The sequence below is a fragment of the Orcinus orca genome, chromosome 19, assembly GCF_937001465.1.
Source record: "Orcinus orca chromosome 19, mOrcOrc1.1, whole genome shotgun sequence".
Taxonomy (NCBI): Eukaryota; Metazoa; Chordata; class Mammalia; order Artiodactyla; family Delphinidae; genus Orcinus; species Orcinus orca.
The window spans coordinates 6,951,467-6,978,321 of NC_064577.1; the positions used below are offsets into that span (position 1 = coordinate 6,951,467).

At 53.2% G+C, this 26,855-nt stretch overlaps 1 protein-coding gene across 4 annotated transcripts in view; it reads left to right on the forward strand.

Annotated features, from left to right (window-relative positions):
• Window positions 1-22,694, forward strand: part of NXN (nucleoredoxin) — a 141,548-nt gene extending 118,854 nt beyond the window's left edge. For 3 of the 4 annotated variants that reach the window (XM_004267083.3, XM_033423307.2, XM_049701938.1), the window contains 6 exons: window positions 1,380-1,513; window positions 2,044-2,144; window positions 3,748-3,854; window positions 15,985-16,164; window positions 17,942-18,066; window positions 21,049-22,694. In XM_004267083.3, the coding sequence (XP_004267131.1) occupies window positions 1,380-1,513; window positions 2,044-2,144; window positions 3,748-3,854; window positions 15,985-16,164; window positions 17,942-18,066; window positions 21,049-21,231 (830 nt within the window). In that variant the 3' untranslated portion in view covers window positions 21,232-22,694. The remainder of the gene's footprint in view (window positions 1-1,379; window positions 1,514-2,043; window positions 2,145-3,747; window positions 3,855-15,984; window positions 16,165-17,941; window positions 18,067-21,048) is intronic. The other variant, XM_033423306.2, reaches the window with a different exon arrangement.
• Window positions 22,695-26,855: the final 4,161 nt, after the last annotated feature.

Here is a 26,855-nt window from a genome sequence, read left to right on the forward strand (position 1 = left end):
GTGAGAAAACACTGTTCTGTTGAGTGGGGGAGCATATCATTTGCTCTTCCTGCCTGGGGCTTATGTGTCACCAGAATGTCGACCATCTGGGTTGAGTGGTTTTACGCTTTCCTTTCAGTAGACTGAAATTCTCATCTCACTTGGTTCCCTGGGCCCCAACCCAGACCGGCTGAATCAGAATCTTTGGGGATGGGGAATTTTACAGTTCCCCAGCTGATTCTAAAATGCAGAGTTGAGAGCCACTGAGAGTCCAGGGTTGGAATCGAAGAAACTCACAGTTAATACCCAAGGCAGTGATTTCCCAACTGTCCCATCATCACAATTACTCGGGGAGTCGTTTTGCTTTGTTTTGGACATGCATCTTCAGCCTTGCCCCTGAATCCTGAGACTGGGGGTGGGGGGTGACCTGGGCTTCTGTACTTTTCAAAAGCCCCCCAGGAGATGGGTCCTGTGGTCATCCAGGTTCAGGAACCATTGCCTTGAAGGTAGGTAGGGCTCTGCCGCGGATGAGTCCTGCTTTTATTCCTGCTTTAGCTGCGGGTTCTACGGATATGTTAAAAAACAATCCCACTACTGGGCATATACCCTGAGAAAACCAAAATTCAAAAAGAGTCATGTACCAAAATGTTCATTGCAGCTCTATTTACAATAGCCCGGAGATGGAAACAACCTAAGTGCCCGTCATCGGATGAATGGATAAAGAAGATGTGGCACATATATACAATGGAATATTACTCAGCCATAAAAAGAAACGAAATTGAGCTATTTGTAATGAGGTGGATAGACCTAGAGTCTGTCATACAGAGTGAAGTAAGTCAGAAAGAAAAAGACAAATACCGTATGCTAACACATATATATGGAATTTAAGAAAAAAAAATGTCATGAAGAACCTAGGGGTAAAGCAGGAATAAAGACGCAGACCTCCTAGAGAACGGACTTGAGGTTATGGGGAGGGGGAAGGGTGAGCTGTGACAGGGCGAGAGAGAGTCATGGGCATATACACACTAACAAACGCAGTAAGGTAGATAGCTAGTGGGAAGCAGCCGCATGGCACAGGGATATTGGCTCGGTGCTTTGTGACAGCCTGGAGGGGTGGGATAGGGAGGGTGGGAGGGAGGGAGACGCAACAGGGAAGACATATGGGAACATCTGTTTATGTATGACTGATTCACTTTGTTATAAAGCAGAAACTAATACACCATTGTAAAGCAATTATACCCCAATAAAGATGTTAAAAAAAAAATTTAAAAAATAAAATAAAATTTAAAAAAAATTACTGTTTGGTGATAAAGTTGTCATGCTCTGCAGCCCTGAGGCCTTTTGGGTCAGAGGCCACGAGGAAGAGTCTTAACATTCTCGCTCTCTGTTGCCTGTTTCAGGTTTGGAATTCCCTTGGGGGCCTAAACCCTTCAGGGAAGTCATTGCAGGGCCCTTGCTTAGAAATAATGGGCAGTCCCTGGAGAGCAGCAGCCTGGAGGGGTCTCACGTGGGAGTCTATTTCTCTGCACACTGGGTGAGTGTTTGGTCCCTCTTTAGTCCAGACAGAAGGGAGCAGTGATGTCACCACCAACCCCAGCTGGGGTTGGCTTCTGGAGGTGTGACTGCTCAGGTGTCATTTCCCGGCATTCTTGCCTTCCCCTGTGCCCGATGCATTGCTGGCATGCTGCAAGTGCTTATTGTGATGAATGATATTAGCAGCAAGAAAACGACTTCTTTGGACTGGCCTAAAAGGGCAGTCCTTCCCCCTAAAAAATAAATAAATAAAAAGAGGAGTCCTCCTAACCCATTCTGACGAGGCTCCTCATGGGCCCCGCGGGAGCTCGTTTTAACTGCTGCCTGCTGGCACCCACGTGGATGGGGCAGGGCCTGTGCTGGATACGCGCCATCACGAGAGGCACGTTTGTTTCTGCCTCTTTCATAAACTGGAAACGCGATCCGAATCCTGCTTGGGTGTTGCTGACCTGGCCTCTACGGGCAGGTGGCTGGGAATTGGGAAGGCGAAGGCGCGACGTGAGGCTGCAGGATCCCACTCATGTCTTCCAGTGTCCACCCTGCCGAAGCCTCACCCGGGTCCTGGTGGAATCCTACCGGAAGATCAAGGAGGCAGGCCAGAAATTCGAGATCATCTTTGTTAGTGCAGACAGGTAACGCGTGCTGGGGAGAGTGGCGGTGCATCTCCCCTTTTCTCTAGGTGGATGTCTCTTGCCATACACATCTCGCCTCTTTAAGCTTAGAGCTTGGGGGATAGGGATCAGGGAAGACATATCTGGGATGATTATCGGAGGGACAGATACATTTCATATTTACTCACGTAATTGTCTGAAGGGGAGCCAAGAAAAACCCGTCCTTGCTGTCATTATTAAGGGACATCCCAATTCTGGCCTGGGGCATTTGAGATTAGCACGCATTTTTTTCTGATTAGTTCAGCTTTGTGGATGGTGGTGAAAGGATGTGGAGGGGGGAGGATGGAAAGAAAAGAGCCGGAGACTAATGGAATGTGGCACCTATCCTAGTGGGCTCTGCAGGCATTTCTCTGAGCTCTGGCCACGTGCTTTTTCTAGGGGCTCTCCTCAAAACAAGAACAGACATTCTTCCTGGAGTACGTCAGGGCCTTTTAGCCTCAGTCTCCTCTGTTTCTTGCCCTCTTGCCAGCTTTACTCATCAGTGACCTTCCTTCATCTCAAAACTCCAGCCCCAGTTCAGACTGAGCCGCCAGGTGTTCTGTTCACAGAAGGGTCTCTGAGATGGCAACACATGGAGGGCCTTGTGTCCACTGTCGTACCCTTGATGTCTGCATGATGCTGTCCTCAGTTTATTGGCCCGTGGGCCCCACCCCACTACACCGAGCCCCCCAACCCCCCCACCCCCGCATGGAGTGCGGCAAGCCTGAAGGCATGCCACAGGGAGGAGTCACTTTGTTAAAGCCTTAAACAACATCAACTTGGGAATTCCCTGGCGGTCCAGTGGTTAGGACTCCGCGCTTTCACTACCGAGGGTGCGGGTTTGATCCCTGGTCAGGGAACCAAGATCCTGCAAGCCCCGTGGCGCAGCCAAAATAAATAAGTAGATAATAAAAAAGTCAACTTTATTGAAGTACGATTTTCATACAGTGAAATTCATACACTCTGGGTGTCCAGTTCAATGTATTTTCACTAATGTATGTACCTGTGTCACCATCACAGTGAAGGTGTAGAACATTCCCATCAATTAAAAGAATCCCTCGTGCCTCTTCTCAGTTAATCCTCACCCCCAAGTCCCAGCCCCACAGATCCCCGGATCTGCTTTCTATCACTTGATTAGATTTATCACTCCTAGAGTTTCTTAGACATGGAGTCGTAGGTATACGCTTGGTTAAGTGTCCTGTACGCATCACTGTTATGTGCACAGATTACAAACATTGCGGGGAATGTGGTGTCTGAACATCTAGACTCCTCATAAAAGTAAGACCTGTCAATGTTGAAAAAGGAGAAGTTAAGCGTGAGCTGAATGTGTAGGGTGCAGAGAAGCGGGATGTTGAAGTGGCCTGGCATTTCAGTTTGGCGTCCACCTGTTGTGTGGAGCTTTGCTTTGGGGTGTGCGCTGGAATGGGTAGGACAGTGTCCTCCGGCCTGGTGTCCGAGGAGCACGATGATTAGAAGCCCCGGCATCTGTAGGGCCCTGGGCACGACTTGGTGGAAGGTGGGGAGGACCCAGTGGTGGTGCCTTGTGGGGTAATAGGGCTTTGTCTCCCTGTGTGTGTCTCTGTAGGTCAGAGGACTCATTCAAACAGTACTTCAGTGAGATGCCGTGGCTCGCAGTTCCCTACACCGACGAGGCCCGGCGGTCGCGCCTCAACCGGCTGTATGGAATCCAAGGTAGGTGTGCCCGACTTGTGGCTTCCTTGGAATCCTGCTCGCTTGTCTGGGCTCACCACCTCTTTGGCTTTCCTTCTAGAGGGAAAAGAACATCTTTATTTCCATGAATGTTCACATTCTTTAGCATCTTAAAAAGATGCGGTGGATTTTAAGGTATGTAGATTATCCCTCATTAAAGCCATTTTTTTTTTTTTTTTTTTGAAAATGCTTGTCCCAGTGAGACAGCTACTTCTCACCACCCGGCCTAGTGGGTTCTAATGTGGTTGGGCTATGGAGAACAGCTGCCCAATGACTCGGCCAAAACCCTATCCCAAGGTTCTTTCTGTCAAACAGACCTGAGGGTGACCTTTGGTTCTGTTAGTCAAGCTCCTTGAGCCTCGGTTTCCTCATCTGTAAACTGTGGATGATATATCTGCCACAAAGAGTCGCTGGGAGCGTTAATAGGATAATGCAAATCCCATACTTCGCACATTCCTGAAGTGTCACAGTGACGGCTGAGGGGGTATTTATTGCCTTTTAGGCAAGAAAATTGATTTCCTGAGAGTGTTGAAAACTTGGACTTGAAGTACTAATCATGGTGTTTTTCAGAAATAATGATTACTAGTGAGACAATCTGTGTTTTTATTCTTTATTATGTGAATACCTCCTTCCCAGCCTTCACCCAGCCAGGTTTTTTCTTGGTGGCCTATTTAGAGTTAAATTCATTGTCTTTGTATCAGTGGTACCAGATCCTGGTCAACCCTAGACAGATAACAGCTAATATTTGAGTTCTCAGTGTCTTGGTTTATAGGAAGTGGAAAAAAAAAAGACAAATCAAGATCTACCCACCAACTCCACAGCTTGTGGGGGAACTCATCAGGTTCTTTAACCTTTTTTCTTCACCATTTAGAGTAAGCATTTGGCTTTGTTAGGAGCTAGTTTCAAAAAATTAATATTTCATTTAAAATTGGTGATTCTCAGTTTCAAATGTGCATAAGAATTCCCTGGGGATCTTGCGAAAATGCAGATTCGGATTCAGTGGTTCTGGGGTGTGGCTGAGATCCTGCATTTCTAGCAAAAGCCCCCAGGTGATGCCACTGCCGCTGGTCCAGGGACCACACTTTGGGCATTAAGTCTAGGTCTATTCATCCTTTGAGAATTTGGGAGCCTTATGCCTCCTACTAATAAAAAAGATGAAAGCAGTTTTCTTTCCAAGCAGAAGTGGAGAGACATGACATGGTTTACTGGTCCAGAAGGACGGGTACCAAGTTGGTTAATTTAAAGGAGATGGCCCAGGAGTATTTCTTTCCAGCACTCTGCTTGCAGAGAGCCTTAAAGCATGTGTGCCTTGGGGTAGGAGCAGTATTGCTTGAGAAAAGTGATGATCCTAGGCCAGTCGTACTAAACAGAGGGTTGAATTGCCACTTGGTGGGGATAAGTAAAACTTCATGTCTCTCAATTCACTTATTCATTCATTCAACAAGTATTTGCTGAGGGTTTACCCCCCTACTGCTGACTGACCTTGAGCAAGTTACTTAACCTAACTTTTTTCAGGAAAACTGGGCAGTTTCACTGTTGGATACAGAGTAGGCACTTAATATTTAACTGACTGACTTAGGGGAAAAAAGGGAAATATTTGATTTTACAACCTAAAAAAGATAAACTTTTCGATGTCAAAAAGCTTACTAACAGAAAGGCAACTAACAGTATTAATAACACATGTGGCAAAGAATCTATATCCTTCATAGAAAAAGAGCTCTTTCCAGATACCAGTCCAAAAAGAGAGAGAGACAAACAATTTAGTTGAAAATATGTACAAGATATGAGGTGGGCAATTCACCTGATGCATATTGTCAGAATGGATAAGAAAAATATTCAGAATAATTTTCATTCATGATTTACAGATTAAAACACTGAATTTGTGTCTATCACATTTGCAAAGAACTCTACTTGCCAAAAAAAGATAATCCCCAGTATAGGAAAGAGAGCAGACTGCTAGTGGGAATCTAAATCAGGACAACGTTTCAAGGAGAGAAATTGGCAATGTACACCAGAGGCCTTAAAAATCTATAAAACCTTTAATTTCAGAATCCCACTTGTAGGAATTCATGTTCAGGAAATTACCCTCTAGCACCCAGCAAAAACTGAACTTCTTTTGCAGTTGGAGGTGCATTTTTGTTTTTGTTTTTTTCTTTCATCTTTCGTATACTTTGGATTTCATCACAGACCACAGTTCTTTCCTTGCTTTAGCCCCTAGAAAACTCAGAGCTGAATTTGTAGCCACCTTCAGCAGTTTTACAAAGCTGACCATTTCTCTGCGTGCCCTTGACCCTAGCTTGGTTTTCTCTTCCTTCCTTGTTTTCCTTTCAGTGGGATGTTTTCATCAGTTTTTTATTGGATTATATCATGCACTTTTTAAGCAGCCTCAAATCCTTTTTGGAAAAAAGCTGGAGTAGATTTAAATGCATAGGATTCTATTTCTTGAGCTCCAGCTAACCACCAATACTGTACACTGAGCTTGGTGGGGAATAAGAAACCAGAAGGGTGTCCCAGGGCTGCCCTTGAGTGGGCAAGATGGGATTTACATTGGGAAATAACTACAGTAGGATGATATCTTCTGAAGAACTAAAAAGCGTTGGTCAAATAGGTGTCACTTCGTACAAGGGCTCAGAAGACTGAACTCGTCCCCGAGAGCAGAGCGGGTGCTGGGCTTCACTTGGCCACTCTGCTCAGTCAGGCAGCCTCTCCATATGGGGGCATCTTCTTTCCAAACACACGTCCTCAGTGAAGCACAGCCTTTTCCTCTCTGAGGAAGGGAGTTGCCCTTTCTTGGGGGTGGAGGCCAGTGAGGTGCAGGTCATATTCTAGTGGTCGATGCTAAGGCCCTGAGGTCACCTGAAAGTAATAAATTAACACAAAGGACAGTCTGTGTCCTGCAGAGCCAGTTTGAGGGTGGGGGTTTCTACCCTCCCTGTGCTCTGTGAGATGCTTCTTGGGGCCCTTGTTGGCGGGGTAGGCACAGAATGGCAATCTCCTGAGGAGAAATCACAAACCCTGCAAGATTCCGCACAAGTTCTGGGCACACGGCTGAGGCTAGAAGGTACCCTTCTGTCAGACATTGGCAGGGCACGAAAAAATTAAATTGATCGTGGGACTTCCCTGGCGGTCCAGTGGTTAAGACTCCGCACTTGCACTTTAGGCGGTGTGGGTTCGATCCCTGGTTGGGGAACTTAAGATCCCGCATGCTGCATGGTGTGGCCAAAAAAACAAAAAAGGAAAAAAAATTAAACTGATTGTTTTCTGTCTGCCTTCAGAGAGCAGAGAAGGGAACTCTCCTTGTGGATTCTCCAGCTATCGACATGTAAATATTACAGCAGTAGGAGCCCTGGTTGCTAGGTGTGGCCCAGACAGCCAGGATGCGGGTGACCACAAATGAGCAGGAAGAGAATGGAGAGTTTTCAGAGATGCATTCATTTGGCTCAGTCTCTTAAGGCCTGGCAGTGTGAGGATGAGTACATATGTGGTTCCCAGACTTCAAGGAGCCCTCAGCTGAGAGTCAGAAAGCTGATCTGGAGAGGCCCTGTGCCCAGGCAAGCAGCGGCCGGGCAGCCACACAAAAGAACCCAGCTCTGGCCGGCGAGTGTCCTCTGCAGCCCAGCCCTGCACCTGGCCCGTCCCGCTGCTCCTTGTCTGCTGGCTCCACGGTGTACACTCCCTGCCATCTGTACTAGTCCCTCCTCAGCTTGGACCAGCCTGCGTTCCCAGCTCTCTACCTCCCGCTGCCTCACGCTTGGGTTCTCTCCCTGGCACAGTGTTTTCTGCCAACTGCTCACTTGATCACTGACCCCTTTGGCTAAGCCTTAGGAGTCATTCCTGCAAGCAGCCTGTCAGACATGGCCGGCTGACCCTGATCTGTCTGTCCGCCTCTGGCCCTGTGAAGCCAGAGATGCACTAAAGCACGGTGAATCGAGAGTGTGGAAGAGCCACACAGGATCCTTTTCAAGGCAGCGTTTAATGAAGGGCAGACAGGGGAATAGTCTGAATTCACACGAGACTCTGGCTTGGAGCTCTTGAGCCCAGAAGGCTTCCTGGAGGAGGTGACTCTAGAGCAGGGCCTTACAGAATGGATGGGATTTAGGTAGAGGGTTTGAGACATTCCAGGGCAAAGGCCAGAGTAGGATGTCCGTGGTGTACTGTAGGGCAGACCGGGTAATAAGGCTGGTGATGCCACATCACAGAAGGCCTTGAGCACCCGGCTGTGGTCCTTGAACTTGGCGCTTTGGGCTTTCGAGCTGTTTGAAAAATTTGATTAAGGGGAGATCCGTACAGTAGTGACATGTAAGCTAGACTAGAAGAGAAATCCCAGAGGCATGTTATCCTCTGATATTTCTGATGGCCTCACTGAGTTCCCACTGTAGCCAGACCTCAGGCTGTGGCTCACGACAGGCCTACCTGTGGGGAGAGAGAGGGAGGCTGCTCCCTTGGGCTCTAGGGCAGGTGGCCCAGGCGGCCTCTGCCTCCTTCCAGCCTCACAGGCTGCTTCAGCTTCATGGCGTGTTTGGGGTTCCCCGGCGCATTAGTCGTTAGTAAGTTCTTTGGCAGCATTTCCATTGATCTTACCAGTCAGCATCCCAGTGCGTTTGACTACCAAAATATAAGGTAGAGGAGATCCACAGCCTGTTCAAGGGGGCGGGGTTCCGAGGTCCCGGGGCCATCACTTTCCTCCCTGTCGGCATCTCCCATGGCCCAGACTCCTCCCCTGGGTGAGTGTCTCTCTCCTCAGCAGACCTGCTTTGGTGGGCGTATGGCCGGCTCTCCTGAATTCCCTCAGTCTCCCTCCTCTCCACCACGAAGCATCTTTTACAGCCTCAGGTCCGTAACTCAGAATGTCTGTGTGTCTCTCCATCCCCTTTCTTCTTTCTTGCTCAAGTAGGGCTCCCATGTCCTCTCCAGGTGCACCGCCCTCCCAGCACCTCCACATGTTCACCAACCTGGAAGCTCTCTGAACCCCATCATTTTGGGGCCTTTATGGAGGTTTCACTATGTAGGCATGAGTGGTTAAATCATTGGCCATTGGTGATTAACTCAACCTCCAGCCCTTCTCCCTTCCCCAGCTCTTGAGGTCAAGGGTGTGGAGCTGAATGTTCCAACCTTCTAACCACGTCTCTCTGGCGACCTAGACCCGTCATCTCGCGAGCATCCAAAAAGACAGTCACTCTTACCACTTCCATTCCAACAGTCTTGGAAGCTCTTGCGTCAGGATCTGGGACTAAGACCAAATATTATAACAAAAGATGTTCCTATCACCCCAATCATTCAGGAAATTATAGGGGTTTTAGGAGCTCTGTGCCAGGAGCTGGGGATGAAGGCCAAATATATACGCCTCACTATGTTACAGTATCACAATGTGCACGTACATACACTCCATGCATATGCAGAGTCAGTGGAGGGTTCCACCAGCCCTCTGATCTTCTGCAAATCCCGCAGGGCTCTATCTGCGAGAGCTCATGCTCCCTGCTTGACTCTGTGTCCTGGTCTCTCACCCCACTTTCTGTCTCTTCCTGAACGTTTTGATGAGGGTGCTTTCAGAGAGCAGTATGAGGTACCTTCCCCTGCCCGCACCCAAGCTGAGCCACCTCCACCTGGCCTGTCTTTGGGCCTTATAGCGCGCAAATGACTTCATCAGACCATATGGAGGCCCATGAGGGCAGAGCCGCTCTGTGTCACCTGGACAGGCTTGGGTGAAAATGGGCAATGCAGAAGAACCTGGAATCCTCTGAGCATCCTGGGAGCTGGGCTCAGAGCGCCCCCGGATTCTGAGTATCTTCCAGCATCCCGAGGAGGCCTTGCATAAGATGCTGCCCCTTCGTTCAGGTGTCCATCCAGATGGTGGTGGGAGAGTCTGGGTCTTGAGGCTGTGTCCTCCAGTCACCCCTTTCAGAGATGGCAGGACCTGCTGCAGGCCTTGAGGAGGCATCTGCTCCCAGGCTGGTTGCTGGTCCCTCGGGTGCTCTGGCCTGAGCCTGGGCCGTGTTAGCTAGCAGTCTTCATGGGGCCGCTTGAGTTCACCAAAGCCTGGCATGTGGCCTCCATCCACTTCCTTTGCCTTGGGGAGTAGCTGGGTTGGCCTCCCTCCTCCCAGCGCTTTGTGCAGACTGGGGAATTTGTAGCCCTATAAGCTGCTGACAAATGCCTTTCTAAGGAAAGGGTTTAGACGCACTTGGCAAAAGGCAGATCCCATTAGCAATTCTCTAATGCTGGCTGTTGGAGAATACCATGTTCTGCGCAGGGAGGCTCCGAGCCCCTTCTCTCCTGGGTTAGAGGCCCTCGCTGGCTTTGTTCCTCTCCTCCCCACCCCCGCCCCCGCCTCTGGGGCCAGCGACAGGGCCCAGGGTGGACGGAGGCCCTGCCACCAGGAGAGCAGCAGGGAAGACCGGGAGGCAGTTGTGTGAGGCCCGTCGCTCTCCCGGGATCCATTTATCTTCTGTTTCTCTGTTGCCCTCTTATTCCTTAGCCTTATCCTCTGGCTTTTTCTTCTCCTTTTCCCCTTTCCCTGCCTTTCTCATCCATTTCCCGCCCTTCTCCTCTCTCTTTCCCTTCCTTTGCCCTCTTCCCTGCTCCTTTCACAAAATGGACTTGAGGCAGAGTCTCTTTATTTTCTATAGAAACGAAACATTCAGCCATTGTGTTTTTCAATGAGTAGAGGGCGAGGGGCCCACGCTGGTGTTTTTTGTAGGCAAATCTCAGTATTGAAAGGGCTGGCGCAGGCTCTGTGGAGCGGGCCCCCTGGGCCTGGGGAGGGCGGCTGGGGGCTGTCTTAGGGCCTACAGAGCAGCCTCAGTGCTCTTCTCTGCTCATCTTGTTTCATTCTGAAAACATAAAAAAAGGAAAAACAGGAAAGGACAAAGAATAATGTAACAAACACCCATGTGGCCACCACCTAGAACTGACATCTTTGCCTGAGGTATTTATCAACGAATGGGAGCATTAAACAGAGACCAAGTGGGGCTCCCTTTACTCCTCCGTGGAGCCTTGCCCCTTCTTTCTCCCCAGCGGGGGAGAGCGGTGACACTATCATCCCTTCACTGTGAATATTCCTCATCTGTTTTCAGAAGTTCACTGAGTCTCTGAATCCGTGAGTAATGTATAGTCGTGCTGGGTGTGTTTCTAGAAGTATACTTAAGTGCTGACATGCTGTAATATCATAATGCAGCTTGCTTTTCTCACTAAACATTATGTTTTTGAGATTTATCCCTGTTGATATTTACATCTGGTTTATTTCAGTGCCGTGAAGTGCTTTGTTGTACCACAGCCTGTTTATCAGTTCCACCGTCAGTGGATACTTGGTCATTTCTGGCTTTTCTGTATTACAAGAACGCTGCCATTTTAAATGTCTTCTTTGGGACTTCCTGGCGGTCCAGTGGTTAAGACTCTGAGCTTCCACTGCAGGGGCTCGGGTTCAATCCCTGGTCCAGGAACTAAGATTCCCGCATGCCACGTGGCATGGTCAAAAAAGAAAAGTCGTCTTTGTGCCTCCTGACGCGGGCCTTCTGGCCGAGTTCAAGTGGGCCCAGACTCATCCCTTTGACTTCCTTTGGGTTTCTCTGAGCTTCACCACTCAAACCAGCTGCCTTCTTCCTTTCCTTAACTCTCCCAGTAGGGGAAGGTTTGGGGGAGAAGGAGGGGGAGGAAAAGAGGGATGTGATGAACTGGGGTTGATGTTGCCAAGGCGTGGTCTGTATTTGTCATCCCACCCCTGCTGCCCTACGGTTCCTGTTTGATTTTTACTTAATGTTAGTGCATTCATCATAATATCATTTAACAAAACTCAAATATGTATCTATTTCACCCACATTCCTGCCTTCCTAGCACAACTGTTTTCACTTTTCTGAGTCCTTTTGGTCTCTGTCTTCAAGCATATTTCTACGTAGTTGTAATTGTACACATAGCACTGTGTATTCTGCATTTTCAACTCATCCATGCATTACAAACATTTCCATACTGCCACAGTGTTCACGATGACCATTTATTTCCGTGATCACGTAACCACTTGCCCTGCCACGTGCCCTAACCCACTCTTCCTGTCTTGGGGTCTGCTTTTCCTCCCCTTTCTCTTCCCCACTGCCAGCAATCTTTGCGATCACACTGCCATCTAGAAGCAGAGAAACAAAGTTGGGTTACGGCCCTGACCAGGTCCTCTCCCACCCCCAGGTGCTGCCCCAGACCCACCACCTCCTTTGAAACTCCCTCTTTCCTTGGTGATAGGAAAGCAACCAAACGCAACTGTGGGACAGTCTCCATGCACGTGGCTTTTTTTTTTTTCCGGCCGCGTTGGGTCTTCGTTGCTGTGCATGGGCTTTCTCTAGTTGTGGCGAGCGGGGGCTACTCTGTGGACAGGCTTCTCATTGCAGTGGCTTCTCTTGTTGCGGAGCACGGGCTCTAGGCGTGCGGGCTTCAGTAGTTGTGGCACATGGGCTCAGTAGTTGTGGCTCGCGGGCTCTAGAGCGCAGGCTCAGTAGTTGTGACGCACGGGCTTAGTTGCTCTGCGGCATGTGGGATCTTCCCGGACCAGGGCTCGAACCCGTGTCCCCTTCATTGGCAGGTGGATACTTAACCACTGCGCCACCAGGGAAGTCCCGCACGTGGCTTTGAGATGGTTTTAAATACTCACGAATCGGCTCCTCCCAGGAGGAAACAGTATGGAGCCGGCTTCTTAGGCCTTGTTCCTTCTTCTCTAGGTTTTCGGGGAGATGCTGAAGGGGATTCTGAGGCACTGCTGTGGTCCACCCAAGCTCCCCTGGGTGGGGGCCTGGGGCTGAAGCCCTCTCTAGGAGCGCAGAGTGTGTGTTCTACTCGCAGAGGTTAAGCTTGGGGTGGTGCAACCGACAGAACACCAGCCGCACACGTGGCAGCATTATACCATCCCCGGAGCCCTCCCTGTGGTGTTGACGTCGCCTCGGTGTTCTATTACTTTAGCAAACTCCCTCCAGCCAGCGTGGAGGTTTCTGTTTATCTCACGAGAGCAAGGCACCAGTCTTCTGTCCCTTCTCGCGAGCCAAATGATCAACTTAGGGATGATTAAAAAAAATAATGATGAACTTATTTATAATAAGAGCTAATATTTACGGAGTACTTACTGGGTGCCAGATGGTCTGCTCGAAAGCATTTTCTACATGTCATTCTACTTCCAGCCCCCAAGTAAGACAGGAAACTGTCACTACCCCCATTTGACGGTGTGGAAATGAGGCTCTGAGCAGTTAAGTGACTTTCCGGGGTCTTCCTTAGAATTCTTACTGTACTCTGCCTCCAACCGTTCCAGCCATCCCAGCTGGGAAACGACAAGTTCAAGAGAAGCAGAGGCGAACTGCTCCCTTTTCATTCCCGTCAGGGAAGCGAGCCCCTTGCTGGGGTGGTAGTTATTCTGTACAAAGGCATTGATTAGAAATTTTCCATTCCCTTTAAGTTTCCCATAAGAGGCTCTGCCCTATTTTCTCCTTAGAAGTCTCTGCTTCGGGGAACCTGCTTCAAGGGAGGGGGGAGCAGGAAAGGCCTGATGGGGCGGGGGGCGGGGGAGAAAGGGGAGAGGTGATCGTATCTCAGCCTCCTTCCCCAAAGCCTCAGAGAAGAGGGAGGTGGGTGGTGCAGAGAGTGTGGATGCAGGGCCCGCCCTGCCCAGCTCCTCCATGGGGATGAGAGTCCCCAACCCGGGGCTGTGAGCGCTCCCGCCAGTGGCCGGCCTGGTAGAAAGAGCAGCAGCTTTTCCAGCAGGCAGACCAGGCTTCCTGTCCCACCGTGGCCACTTACCGGCCAGACGACCTTGGGCAGGCAACTTGAACATCTGCAGGAGGAGGATAATCATACTTCAGGAGTGAGTGAGGTCCCACGCCCTGTGCGGAGCACAGAGCAGATGCCCTGAGAGCAAGCTTCCTTTTCTCACCTGCTGGTTGTCTCTGGAGGAACATAGACACTTAGGGCTCCAGGGCCAAGCTAACCCAAGATCCGGTGATGGGAAGGCGGCCTGGCCCGATGCTTGTTGATTCTTTTTCTCTGTCCATGTGCCGGAAATGGGCTTCTCTTGGTTGAAGTCTGTGGTCATTGTACCGAGTCGCTTTCTGTTTACACTCCACAGGCACATGCACCTCATCATCTTGGGCTCAAAGCACCAAATACAAGGGGGACTTCGCTTTCACGTAGCCGTGGGGGAGGAGTGGGGACACCCGGGGGCCCAGCGGAGCTGTTCCTCTGTTGACTTGGCGAGGACTGCATAGCAGCCAGCTGGGGGCCTGTGTCCCTGCCCTGCCGCCCTGGTCCCCACCAGCCATGACTGGAGAGAGGCTGCAGCCGTGGTAACAAAGAAGCCTCTTAGAGTAGTCACTGGGAGAAACCGAGGCACCAAACCAGGAAGTGAGCTTCTTTGCCTTTGGATTTTACTTCTCCTGCCTTCTCTGTCCGTCCTCTGTGCCTGCTTGCCCTCCACAGACCAACTCAGCATCCCACGTCTGAGCTACAAACAGGCCTGCTGCAGTGTCTAATCATAGCAGTGGGCAGGCCCTGGTTTAGCCCAACACTTGAAATTGCCCAATTTCAGAAACTGATTAAAGACCTTGGCCAAGGCATTTTTGAGATGAGGCATGGTGCTGGGGAGGTATTTGTCTGCAGATGGCCAGACTGTCATGTTGTGGGCCCCAGCCCCAGGCTCCCTTCAGGTTTCTGACTCAAGCCCAGCCCGATCCGGGTTGGGGACACACCTGATGTGAGCCCCAGGCCTCTGGGGGATGACATGCCATTGTGAGGATGAGGCTGGAAATGCCCCAAGTCTCTTGTACTCTGACACACAACTCAGGAGACCCGGACAACTCAGGAGGCCCGGACAGCTCTGGGCGCATCCTGAAAGCCCGAGTGTGCTGGCTGCAGCCACGTGCGTTTGTATGTGCTGTGCGTTGTGGGAAAGGCAGTCCCCAGAGTCTGTTTCTCTCTGGACCTGTTCCCTAACATGCCAAGCCACTCCTTCTAATAGGTGTGAACATAATAGACTCGTTTTTCCTTTTTCAGACAGGCTCACCACTGCATGCCCGCTGCCCCAGCCACCATGCAGGTCATAACACCAGGGCTGTATTTCTGGTACCTCAGCATCGCCCCCCGTGGCGAAGTAAAATGTCAGTGGAGCAAATTACCGACTGAATGCTGTGGAATCTATAAATATTAAATTGCTCTGGCTTTCCCTGGCCCATATAAAATTAAAGCTCCGGTCAGCTCCAGAGGGGAGGCAGCTGGTTGGTGCAAGGGGGGAGGGGACCAGCTGCCAGTGGAGAGACAAGTGTCCCCAAAGGGCAGGGCCGAGTCTGCCTCTGTGGGTGGTGGCTGGAGGAGAAGCAGCGGGGAATGGGGTACAAAGAACAGGGAAGTGGAAAACCCACATGCGACTGTAACCCGGGAGGGATCTCCTCTGATTTTCCACTGGAGGCTTTATGGTTAGAGGCGGGCTGTGGTTTGCGGGGCGCTTTGTGTTGCGTTTCTTACCCCAGCCCAGGATTCTAACATGAGGGCGACAGCACTGCCGTCAGCATGTTCCCTCCAGGGACTGCCTCCCTCAGAGCGAATGCTGGAACCTCCCCAAGCAGCAGGGCTGGAGATGGTGGCCAGCTGTCCTCCTCCTGTCCTTCTGCCCCTGGCAGCCCCTGTCCCAGGCTCCTCCCCGCAACAGGCCCCCAGTGCTTGCACGGGTGGGGCCCTCCTGCCCTTGACCTGTGCTGGTCTGCATTGCAGGGGAGTGGGTGTTCACACCACCTCATGAGGTTTAGACTCCCTGCAGGTGTGGGAGCCGCTCCTGCTTCTTGGGGATCTCTCTAGGACTTCCCTGCTTCTATGTGCCAAGGCCCCGTGCTGAGTTCTGAAACGCACAGCCTTGTTGATCTTTACGTGGCGGTAGGATAAGGTGGGAGCTTCAGTGCATTCACCAGGAGGCGGGGGGCGGGGGAGTGACTTGCTTATTAGGCTCCCGTGGAGATGTTACCTGCCAACCCAGGGGGGCTCCCTGGCTCTTCAGAGGCTGAGCCCAGCTTCCATCCCAGAGCTCTCCGGCTGAATTGTGTCCTAGGGGGCCGTCCCGTGGACTGTGGGTCTGTGGCCAATCTCGCGCCCTCTCTTGCAGGCATCCCCACCCTCATTGTGCTGGACCCACAGGGGGAGGTGATCACGCGGCAGGGGCGGGTGGAGGTGCTGAACGACGAGGACTGCAGGGGCTTCCCGTGGCACCCCAAGCCCGTGCTGGAGCTCTCCGACTCCAACGCCGTGCAGCTCAACGAGGGCCCCTGCCTCGTCCTTTTTGTAGGTATGAAGCTCAGCGGGAGCCCCAGGGTGGGACGGGATGGGCAGAGCTCACTGGGTGGGGGTCTGGGAAGTCTGTCTCCACATCTTCTTTCTGTCGCCAGCAACGCAGGGCCTGGGCCTTTGTCTCCGCGGCTGCCGTGCTCCTGACCCCGGTGATTTACTCGTGGTTCTCCCCTGTGGGGGGTGGTGTTCTGGGAGCTGCCGCTGTGCTTTCCTTCCTAGCTGCTCCCGGCTGCCAGCTGGGAGGAAGAGGTCAGCCCGGGAGGAAGCCCTCCGCCCCGTGATGAACAGACCCATTGTTGGGGGCCGGGCTGCAGCACAGCAGCTGTGGGGGGCTGGGCCCCTTAGGCCAAGGCTCGTCCCCAGCTGCTGCTGCCGCTCACCTGTGCTCTGAGGAGCTGCCCCAGGGTGGCTGGAGCAGGGCCCGGCCTCGGGGGGCATCTCCGGGGCTGAGAGCCCCTCAGTCTCCCCGCCTCTCCCACTCTGACTTTCAGTGGGTGACAGCAGGAGGACACAGAACACCCACTCCGGGCTCCCTGCAGGCCCATAGGGTGACCCTGGTTCCTTCTGCAAATGGAGCAACTGCTGGCCAAGGTCCACCTTGCCCTCTGCCTTGGGACTCGTTGCTTGGTTCCAACTTAAAGTAAATCTGGGTACCGGAATCACGGCTGAGCTGCTGCCATACGCACCACGGTGAGGGGGCTGGAGAATGCAGGCAGCATCCGACCCCCATTCTCTGCGAGTCTGGTTTGGGGGCCCCCAGGCGGGAGCCAACATGCGGACTTGAGGGAATCCTGAAGCAAACTGACTTGCAGGCTGGCCCTGCGCTTGGAGGGCAGAGGCCCTGGGAGGGGCTGCCCTTGGGGGACCATTCACCTTGGGGCTTTCCTGGGCAGGCTCACATGCCCACATCCTGGGGCCTGGGAAGCAATTCTGAACTGAGGGACCGTAGGGAACCTCACTGGCCATTTGCAGATGTGGTAAATAGGGTCCCAGGGAGGCAAGGCGAGTTCCCAGCATCACGGAGCTAATTAACTGTGGATCTAGAGTGTGTGGGGCCGAGCCTGCGCACTGGGCCTCCCGGGTGGTGTGGCACTTCCGGGGCACCTGTTTCCACCCACCCCCGGTCTGCGCTTGCTCTGGGTTTCAGGGTTCAGCAGGAGTGAGCTGCTCCCATGCTGCTGTTTCACTGGAGGCAAGAGATGCCCAGAGGGGACTCTGGGAGCCCGGCTGGAGGTTCTCCCCTGCAGTCAGCCTGTCCCTTCCCAGCCAAGTCCCGCTGCCAGCTGTGAAGTTGCCAGTGCCCTGGTGCCTCCCAACCGCCACCAAAGCTGCTGATCAGACCACAGTCCTGACCCACCACCACCAGTTCTGCCATTTCCATTAGGAAGTCAGAGATCCGCGGTCACGGCATCTCATTCTGTGATTGTGAGGAAAAACTGCCGGGACCTCAGGTCCTGGCCTAGGGGAGGCTTAGCTTCCAAGGTGGGTTTGTGAAGAGCTCAGTGAACAGGACTGCACTTGCCTGGGCATTAGCGCTACTTGCTTCTTCCTGGGGGCGTGGTTCAGGACAGCCTGTGTGTGAGAGCAGCGAGCACGCTGGCCTATGCCTGGGGACACACGCTCCTGCACCCAGGAGGCGAGGCTGGTGTCCCAGGGGAGGCTTCTCTTCCCTTCAGGCGCTGCTCAGATGGGCAAGTCAGGCCCTGGACACAGGCACCACTCCATCTTGATTGACAAGCCAGTGCGTCTTTGTGTCTTTCTCTCTCCTGTCACAGATTCTGAGGATGACGGGGAGTCCGAGGCGGCCAAGCAGCTGATCCAGCCCATAGCTGAGAAGATCATCGCCAAGTACAAAGCCAAAGAGGAGGAGGCGCCGCTTCTGTTCTTTGTGGCGGGGGAGGTGAGTGCTGCTGTGGCCTGGCCCCGGGGCTGGCTCAGCTGGCCCGCTTTAAAACACCGGTGATAACAGCCCTTGGGGATGTCTGAAGGGGGTCTGGGGTGACCGTGCTTCCAGAAGACTCCACAAACAAACGTAGCATAAAAAGATGTCAAGGAAAACCAATTCTGGCCCCTGCCACCTCCTTCTTGCCATCTCTCACACACAGCAGCCTCAGGGCCGCAGGAGGCCCTCCCACGACAGAGGCCCCCCCCCCCCCCGCCCCTTGCACCCAGGCTACGCCCACCCCGGCTGCTGGGGAGCCACAAAGATCGCGATCAACACTTACTCCCTCTGGGCTGGGTCCAAACCAAGCTCTTGGTGCTTTACAGAGTGTCTTCTTGGTTAGTCCCCTCCCCCGGCCCGCAAGGGGGCCTTTTCCCATCATGGGATGCCGGCGGGGATCCGACCACCACTCCGACCTGCAATTACCCCTCCAGCCCAGGGAGAGTGCTGACGTTCCTGGCATCCCTGTGTCTCCCACCCCAGGCCTGTCCCTGGAGGGCCTTCGGCTGGGCTGGACCGAGCAGAAGGCTCGCCACCGGGAGAGGGGGAGGGGGAGGGACGAGGGGCAGGCCCTTAAGCTGGGCCGCCTCCTCGGGGGTCTGGGAGCCTGGGTCCCGCACACGTGGAATCTGCAAGATGGTCGCAGCCACGTCTCCCCGGTCCCCACCCCGAGCCACCCTCCGCACAGGTGCCGCTGCCTTCCCCCACCCGGGCACCGGCCTAAGCCAGTTACTGACGGATACACGTTTTGAAGCCCCCCTGCCCTCCTTGCTCCCATCTGTACCTCCAGTTGGTCCGAGCCCCTGCTCATTTCACACTGTGTTTGGATCCCAGGGGATGCCGCGGCGGCGCGACACCCGGAACCACCCATTCATCACCTCAGTAGCCGCCCCTGCTCCGTGGGCCCCTGGAAGGCAGCTGAAGTCACCCTGCCCAGCCGTGGGGTGGAGGGAACAAAGCAGGTTCACAGGTCCCTGCCTTGGGGGTCCCCAGCCCGCTCCACACAAAGCACAAATGGAAACCGCTCTGAATGTATTAAACTCTAACCCCTTTCGAACGGCTCGGAGAGAAAAGATGGGCGCAGAGGAGAAAGGGCGGAGCCAGCGCGGGGGCAGGGCTGGAGGGCTCCGGTGGCCGCGTTACAAACGTGGCTGAAAAGGAGCAATGGCAGGTTTCCTATAGGCCAGGCCCCGAGCGAGGTGCCTCACCTGGACCACCCACGTGCTCCTCACCTCGTGGGCAGGGAGCATCGTCCTTACCGTCCCACAGATGAGGAGGGTGAGGCTCAGAGAGGGTGAGACGGCTCCGAGCCCCGCCCGGGCGGGCCGTGAGTGCGGGCTGGCTCTCATGCTCGCAGAGCCCCACGTGAGCCATTATTGAATCCGTTTCACATGTTTTAGGAGAGCTGGGCTCCGAGAAGTTTCTGCCAAAGTCCTGCATTAAGTGGGTGGCAGAGAGAGGAGTGAACGTGAGATGAGGAGTGACTCCGGAAGCAGTGCTCTCCCTCCCTCTGTCCGTGCGGGTCTGGCGGACGGGCCGCCCAGCCTGGACCAGGAGGTTGGGCAGAGGCCCGGGGGCATCCGCGGCTCCAGCTCTCCAACCCACCGCCAGGCCTTCCCCTGCTCTGCACCTGGGCTCCTGGCCTTGGCAGCTCTCTTGGTCTGACCTCGGAAGCAAGGCAGCCAGGAAGGAGCACAGGGCGCAGGAGCATCAGGCACCAACTGGGGGCCTCTGAGCCCTGGACTTAGGCCCTTCACGATCCCCCAGGGCTGAGCGGGCTGCGGCTTTGTCTTGATCCTGTCCTCTCCCGCAGGCAGAAGTTGCCCCTTCTGAAGCCTTAACAGACGTTAAAATTCATCTCCCCGTGTCTGCTCCAGGGAAAGTGAAGGGGAGGCAGCGGGCTCTGGCTTGGCCTCCAATTGGATGTATGGTATTTGTCCAGGTGTCTCCCCTCAGTTTATCGTGAAGATTGTTTATTAACCCAGATGGAGGCACTGAGTTGGGTGAATGCTGCCAGAGATGCTGCATCACCCGGCATTGCTGGGAAGTGCATGCTCTTTATAGGGTGGGGGAAAGAAAGACAATAACTAATCATCTTTCCTAAAGAACTGCCCTTTCAGAAAGAAATGTTTCTTGCCTCAGAGCCCGGTGAGCCTCCTGCTCACCCGCATTTAAGGCCAGGAATACCCCGAGTCCTTTTTCGGCAGGGCGACTCAGGGCTTTTCATTCAGTGGAGAATTTTGCACATTTTATGGTGAGACAACCTGGGGATGGGTATAGACAGTCCATTTCCTGTATCAGCAGCGTGAAAGGTAATCTCAGGTGGTTGCTCCCTTACAAATCTTTCTCCTTGTCTTTGGATTTCTCTTTGCCTTTATACTTTAAAGCTACATCTGATACTAGGGAAATTCCTCAGGGCAGTCACTGGGAACGTACGATAGATACAGCGGCCCGTGTAAACTTCAGTAGCACTTCAGGGGCCCCGGCTTCTGAACTGGCGGTGTAACTCCTGCCCCTGCTGCAGCTGTGGGGCTGGGGGCAGTGGGCTGTTTTCTTAAAAACATTCTGAAGTTGAAGTCCAGATTGGCCTGGGCCCACAGTGGGGCTGCAGATAATTGAGAGTTGGTTGCAAAAGTAAGTAATCAAAGGACATCCCGTTTTCACAAGTTAAAGCTGCTTTCGTGCTAATAAGAAAAGATGGCTTGCCTGGGGTTTGGGGTGATGCAGAGAGAGAATTTTATGAACCAGGCTGCCCCTCCCCCTGGCAGGGCGGGGTGCCCTGCTCCCCGTTCTGAGAGCCCATCTTTCCTGGAGGCCGGCCTCGCTCCAGGATGATGTGGTGGCTCCGTCCCTAGGCCGTCTGGGGAGTCCGGGCCCAGGGGACTCTCTACCCTCTTTCTTGGAAACTTACTGGTTTTCTTTCCCTCCGGTGACTTCCAGGATGACATGACCGACTCCCTGCGAGATTACACCAACCTGCCCGAGGCTGCCCCTTTGCTCACCATTCTGGACATGTCAGCCCGGGCCAAGTACGTGATGGACGTGGAGGAGATCACCCCTGCCATTGTGGAGGCCTTTGTGAATGACTTCCTAGCAGAAAAGCTCAAACCAGAGCCCATCTAGTCGGGCTCCCGCTTCCCGGGATGTTATTTAAAACGCATTCTTCTCCTCCCCCTCCCCTGCCCTTCCCTCCACCCTTGGACTTTTCCAGGGTGTCCCGAATCACACAACCCAAGTGTCCAACCTCTCTGTGGTGCCTTGTTTTCTGCATTAACTCCTCAGCTAGCACCCTAGGGTGCGCATCCTCTCCAGCAGCAGAAGAACCTCCGTGTTTGGAGACTCTGCTTGGGATTCGCGGGGCTGGCATAACCCAGCCCGAACTGGGACTGCAGCGTTCTCTTGGTCCCTAGCTCTTGGTGAGGTATTTGCCAGGGTGTTCTTCTGTCAAGTGGGCACCAAGGGACAGAGCATCGGTGCTCTGGCTCTGCCTTAGGTGCCGGCACGTACGTGCAGAGCCCGAGGGTTCAGAGGCGCACGCGTGGCAGGTGGAACAGGGAGAGGGCGGCAGCCGCGGAGGCCCCGTGCAGAGCTGCTGGCGAGGACGTCCTTTCCTAATTGACTTGGTCTGCCTTGGTCTGAGGGAAAAACACCAGCTTGTCAGCCGGTTCTCGGGCAGGGGCTCTCCAGCCCTCAAAGGAAGTTTGTGCTCTTTTCTGGTGAGGAAGAGAGTAGCTACGGTAATGATTCACGTACTAATTGCTTACTTTGACGGAGCGCCTCCCATGTGATAAGAAGGAGCTGCTCATTCCTTCCTTCTAGCTCTTTCTTCCTTGATCTTGACCTTCTCCCAGTTTCTACCTTCTCAGATGAACAGCCCCTACAATCTTGGAATGTTGTTACTAAGTTCTCCCCCTTGGACATCTTCCCAAGAAGACGCGGTGGTCCTGTGTTCCCGGAGGAGCACCGCTCACCAGCTCAGACCTGACTCAGCCCGGCTCTGGGCCTGGGGCCGCTGGAGCTCTGCTGAGGTGCCCTTGCCCACCCTTGGTCACCCCTGCATTCCCTTTTCTTCTCAAAGCAGAACTTAAAAGAGACAACAAAATTACCAGAAGCCCAGCTTTTTCCTAAGAACCTACAGAAAGGGCTGTGCCCTGAGGTGGGAGTGCAGGCCAAAGACAGGTCAGCTAAGAGTAGGCCCTGGGTCCGCTCTGCCGGGCCCAGCTCAGCTCCTTGTTTGGGCTGAACTGACCACAGAAAGGAAGCTAACAGCTGTGCTCTTAGGATTTGGGATGGAAGGCTTTGCCTAGGGCCTCACAGGGTTTCAGCCTATCTCAGTCAGAAGTCAGGGCCTTTAAAAGAATCTCAGGCCTCACCCCTGGCTCCACTCACAGCCAATCAAGACCATTTATTTGGAAAACCCAGCCCCCTCCAATTAGCTGTTGACATGTTGCTCCTTGCTGAGTGGGATTGTTGATTTGTAGTTCAGAGGTACAAATTTAGTTGGTAATTAGACTGTCACTGTTACCAGCCTGAAATGCAGTCACCTAGTAAGAAATAAAACAGGCATCTCTGGACGTTATCAACCACTTGGCCATTCCTGTCCTTCATAACGAAACTCTTTTGGCTTGTGCTCCGTGGGGTGGGCAGTGGCGGGGGGGGGGGGGACACACAAGATCCTCTTGACTTTCACCGGATGTTTGGCAGCTATGTTTCAGAATTTTTGAGAACCAAGCCCTAACGTGGTCGTCTGTCGAATCCTCTGGAAGCCGGGATTCTCGTTTGGATTAGAGCGTCAGAGGCAGATCCCCCGCTGGAGCTCTGGCCGCCACCTCTCCGGGTTTGACTTGCTGTTGCGGGGGGTGGAGTCTCAGATTACAGACATCCTTGTGGACACGTGTTCATTCCCCCCCTTCACGGGAACACGTGCTCAGAAGCCTGAGAAGGCCAGTTGGAGAAACACAAGGAGTCCAGCACGGGTCCTCCTGTAAAGAATGGGGCAGTAGTTGGAGACTCTCAAACCTAGCTCTGTCCTAGGGCTGGGGGCTGCTCTGGGAGCCCTGCCGGTGTCTCCCTGGGGGGCAGGGTGTGTGGGGACGAGGGGAGGTCACCCTCACTTGGAGGATGGTCGGGATTTCTGTCTGTGCCCTGTACCATGATGGCCTTGGAACAAAGGTGGTCTCTCTTAGCAACTACTTAACCTTCTGGGGCAAAAGAAACAAAGTCCAGTTGAGACGTCCTCCTCGCAAGTCACTGCAGCAGAAAAATTAGGTCAGTTTTGATCCTTTTACGGTCCATACAGGGCCGACTAAACTACTTGCCACTAATGTCAACTGGACCCTTGACACCAGAATTCCCCTTCTGGAGGGGGGTGTGGAGGTTAAGGTCAATGGGAAGGTTTGCCAAAAAGGTGCTTTTGGTTTATACGGTGGCAACTTTGGGGGAAAAATGCTGGGGGAGGATCACCTCACCAGTGAAAAATCCCGGTCTCTATAGTGCGAGAGATCTTAAAGGTTATTGATGCAGACGAAGTGGGTGGCATCTTAATTCCCACTAAGCAGCTCCAAAATATCTTAAAATTCTTGTCGCTGATCGGAAGCAGGTTAAAACGCCAGCTGTGGCATACTCAAGGTCTTCCGCCCGCAGCAAGGGAGACCGTGCCCTGCAGGTTGATGAGGCAGGATGGTGGCTGTAAAAATGCCACCCTGGGGTTCCAGATCTGTGTTCACAATGACTTCCAGATCCGATTCTACCCATTTTCACAACACAGATGAGATTTTTTTTTTTTTACCTGTCCCCAGCAATAAAGATCTGCTTAAGAAAAAAAGTATGTGTGTGGGTTGGCATGTACAGCGGGCAGGTGTAAAGGCCAGAGGGCGACTGAGAATCAGCTGCTTTTCCAGAAGTGAGGGGGCTGCCTGCTACCCCCGCTCCAAGTGTGTCCTCGCAATCGGTGACTCGCTCATCCAAGGCAGGGAGCCTGTTCTGCTTTTCTGGCATCAGCCAAGCTTCAAGTGGTAATTTTCAGCCAGACTGTGTTTTTTCCTGTTGCCTAATTAAAGCCACTGAAAAGCTGTTCTCTCCTCCTGCGGCCTTGTTCCAGGGCAGCAAACGGAATTCTGCAGTGATAGACATAGTAGAATGTGGTCCAGGAACGGAGCAGCTGGACCCAATGAGGTCATCGGAGGAGGAGAACTACACACGCGTGTGCGTGTACACGTGGAGAGGCCCGCGGGCTTGGAGTGGCAGCCCTGGGAGGGGCCCAAGCGAGTAGCTGGTCCAGCGCCTCCAGTCACGCAAGCATTCTGTTCACTGTCGCCTCCCCCTCGGCCAAACCCCTTGCCCGCTGGGAGCAGGAGCTGAGCGCGGCAGCGGCGGCGGCGGCGGCGGTGGTGTGGATCGGAGAGCGGTGTGGATCGTGGGAGGTTCAGCAGTGCCCCTGCAGCTTCTCTGCGGTGCTACGGCATGAACTGAGGACAGCCCAGAGCTCAGGATCTTCCATTTGCCCTGAAGCAGCTGTGTTCAGTGAGCACTCAAACCTAAGTCCCTCTTTGCCGACACCAACAGGGACGAGAGCGCCCACTGCTTTCCTCCAGGCAGGCTGCTCAAGGGAAAATGCTTTGGGGACAAACGGCTGTTGTCTATTCGCCTCATTATTATTATTATTTTTTGCGGTACGCGGGCCTCTCACTGTTGTGGCCTCTCCCGTTGCGGAGCACAGGCTCCGGACGCGCAGGCTCAGCGGCCATAGCTCACGGGCCCAGCCGCTCCGCGGCATGTGGGATCCTCCCAGACCGGGGCACGAACCCGTGTCCCCTGCATCGGCAGGCGGACTCTCAACCACTGCGCCACCAGGGAAGGCCCTCGCCTCATTATTGATTGTTCATTATTAGCAAGTGGTGCATGTGTGAAGGGTAGAATATTTTCCAGGAAACAAAAAGCTCGGATATAGGGAAATCTTATATTGGCTCTACTCTATGGCTGGGACTTCTCCTTCTACGAGGGTAGATCTGATATCAGGACATTCTAGGTATGCCGAAGCGTGAAAGCACGAAGAGAAGTTAACTCTGCTGCATTTTTCAGCCTAAGTATGCCTCACCCTCTTGGCCTTCTGGAACACTTCCCGAGTCAGGAAATGTGTGACTAGATTTGGGTAGGACTTGTTCTGAGGGGCTGTAGGGTTTCCATGCAATAATGTGCCGCCTCATGAGAGCCTCTGTCCCCAGGCCTGTAGGCCAGTGTGCAGCCCCAGGAAGGCAGCCAGTCTCAGGTCTGACTCCTGGACGCTCTTGCCTCACACAAGTCAGTCACCCACACGGGCTACAAGTGGGATATGGGAGGAGGCATGATTAGGACCCAGTCCCCCCAAACAGATCTCCTTTGATATTAGAGGATACGAAGTCCCCAGCCAGTCAAGCCACTCTGCCGGCCTGGGGTCACAGAGGTGCAAGGGCGGCTGGGAGGCCAGACCCTGCTATAGCCACGTCTCTCCCCAACCTTGGTTCTCTTCTTGCATTTTGAGGAAGGATCAGCTTTGGTGATGGTCTTCTCCAACTATGAGACCTTAGTTGAAAAAACTTGCTCCTCCCTAGAAAACATGTGAAGAACAGAGCTGCTACCATGCGTGATGTATGCACGTTTTCAGTACCTGGCCTTCGAGCAGCGGCCTGGCTTCCTGAGGCTATGAGTGCCTGCAGCTGCTGCAAGGTAACGCGGGACCCTGGTTCAGGGACTGTCAGTCACCCACAGCAGCACATCTGGCTTCTAGCTTCTTTCTTTTGCGTGTTCACTGATGCAGAGGACGTGAGATCTTGGAGTTTAAAGGTGTCTACGTGAGTGTGTCCTTTAAAACACATTTTTCAGGTGGGCCAGTCAGTTCTGCTCCCGCAGTGGGTGGAGGCGGCTTGGCCAAGAGGAGCCCACAGCACAGCCGTGGTTTTCAGCACCAGTCGGGGAGCCCTGGGCGAGGTGCTGATCCTGGAGTCTTTGTGGAGCAGTTCAGCTTTTGGTGACATCGGGTGTTGCTAATAGCCCTGGGGCAGGTGGCAGAAGGCCCCAGTGGAAACCAGTCCCCCGAGGTCTGTTTATCCTCTGGGCCTTAATGACTAAGATTCTAACATGAGCTAGTAGCCACGGCTGGGGGAGGGAAGAGGACCTTTCTGCCTCCCCTGCCCTGAAACTCTAAACGGGATGAGGCAGTGGGTTCTCAGTGTGAGTCCCAGGCACCTGGGGACATCAGCATTAGTCCAGAGCTGCTTTCCCAGAGGCTCCGTTCAAGGGGAAAAAGATGTGCTAGTTTTTTTTGAGGCAGCTACTTCCCACTTCTGTCCATTTCCTCCCTAGTTTTTGGTCCAATGTTCTATACTTCAGATTCTGCCGAGAACGAATGACAACGTGGCTGGGTCTTCAACTTTAGCACCTCTGAGCACAAACAGCTTGCAAAAGGCCCACTGTGGTGGAGGGAGACTTTTGATTCCATCCTCTTTCACAAGTTATATCCAGGAAAAATCCCCACCCTTCCCTTCAGGGTTGGGAGTGGTTGAGGCGTGACTGCCCCCTTGTGGCAGAAATCACCATTACAGCCACATGCAACGCAAAAGCAAGGGGCAGCTTGGCCAACCTTCTGAAGGCTTCTCTTTCAGCCAAGCAATGTGTTTTACTTGTCATATACTGCTCAGTTTTCATCCTGTCTCCTGGGGAAATGGTGACATAAATATTGGCCTCAGAACTGAGAAGAATTTCCAGATGGC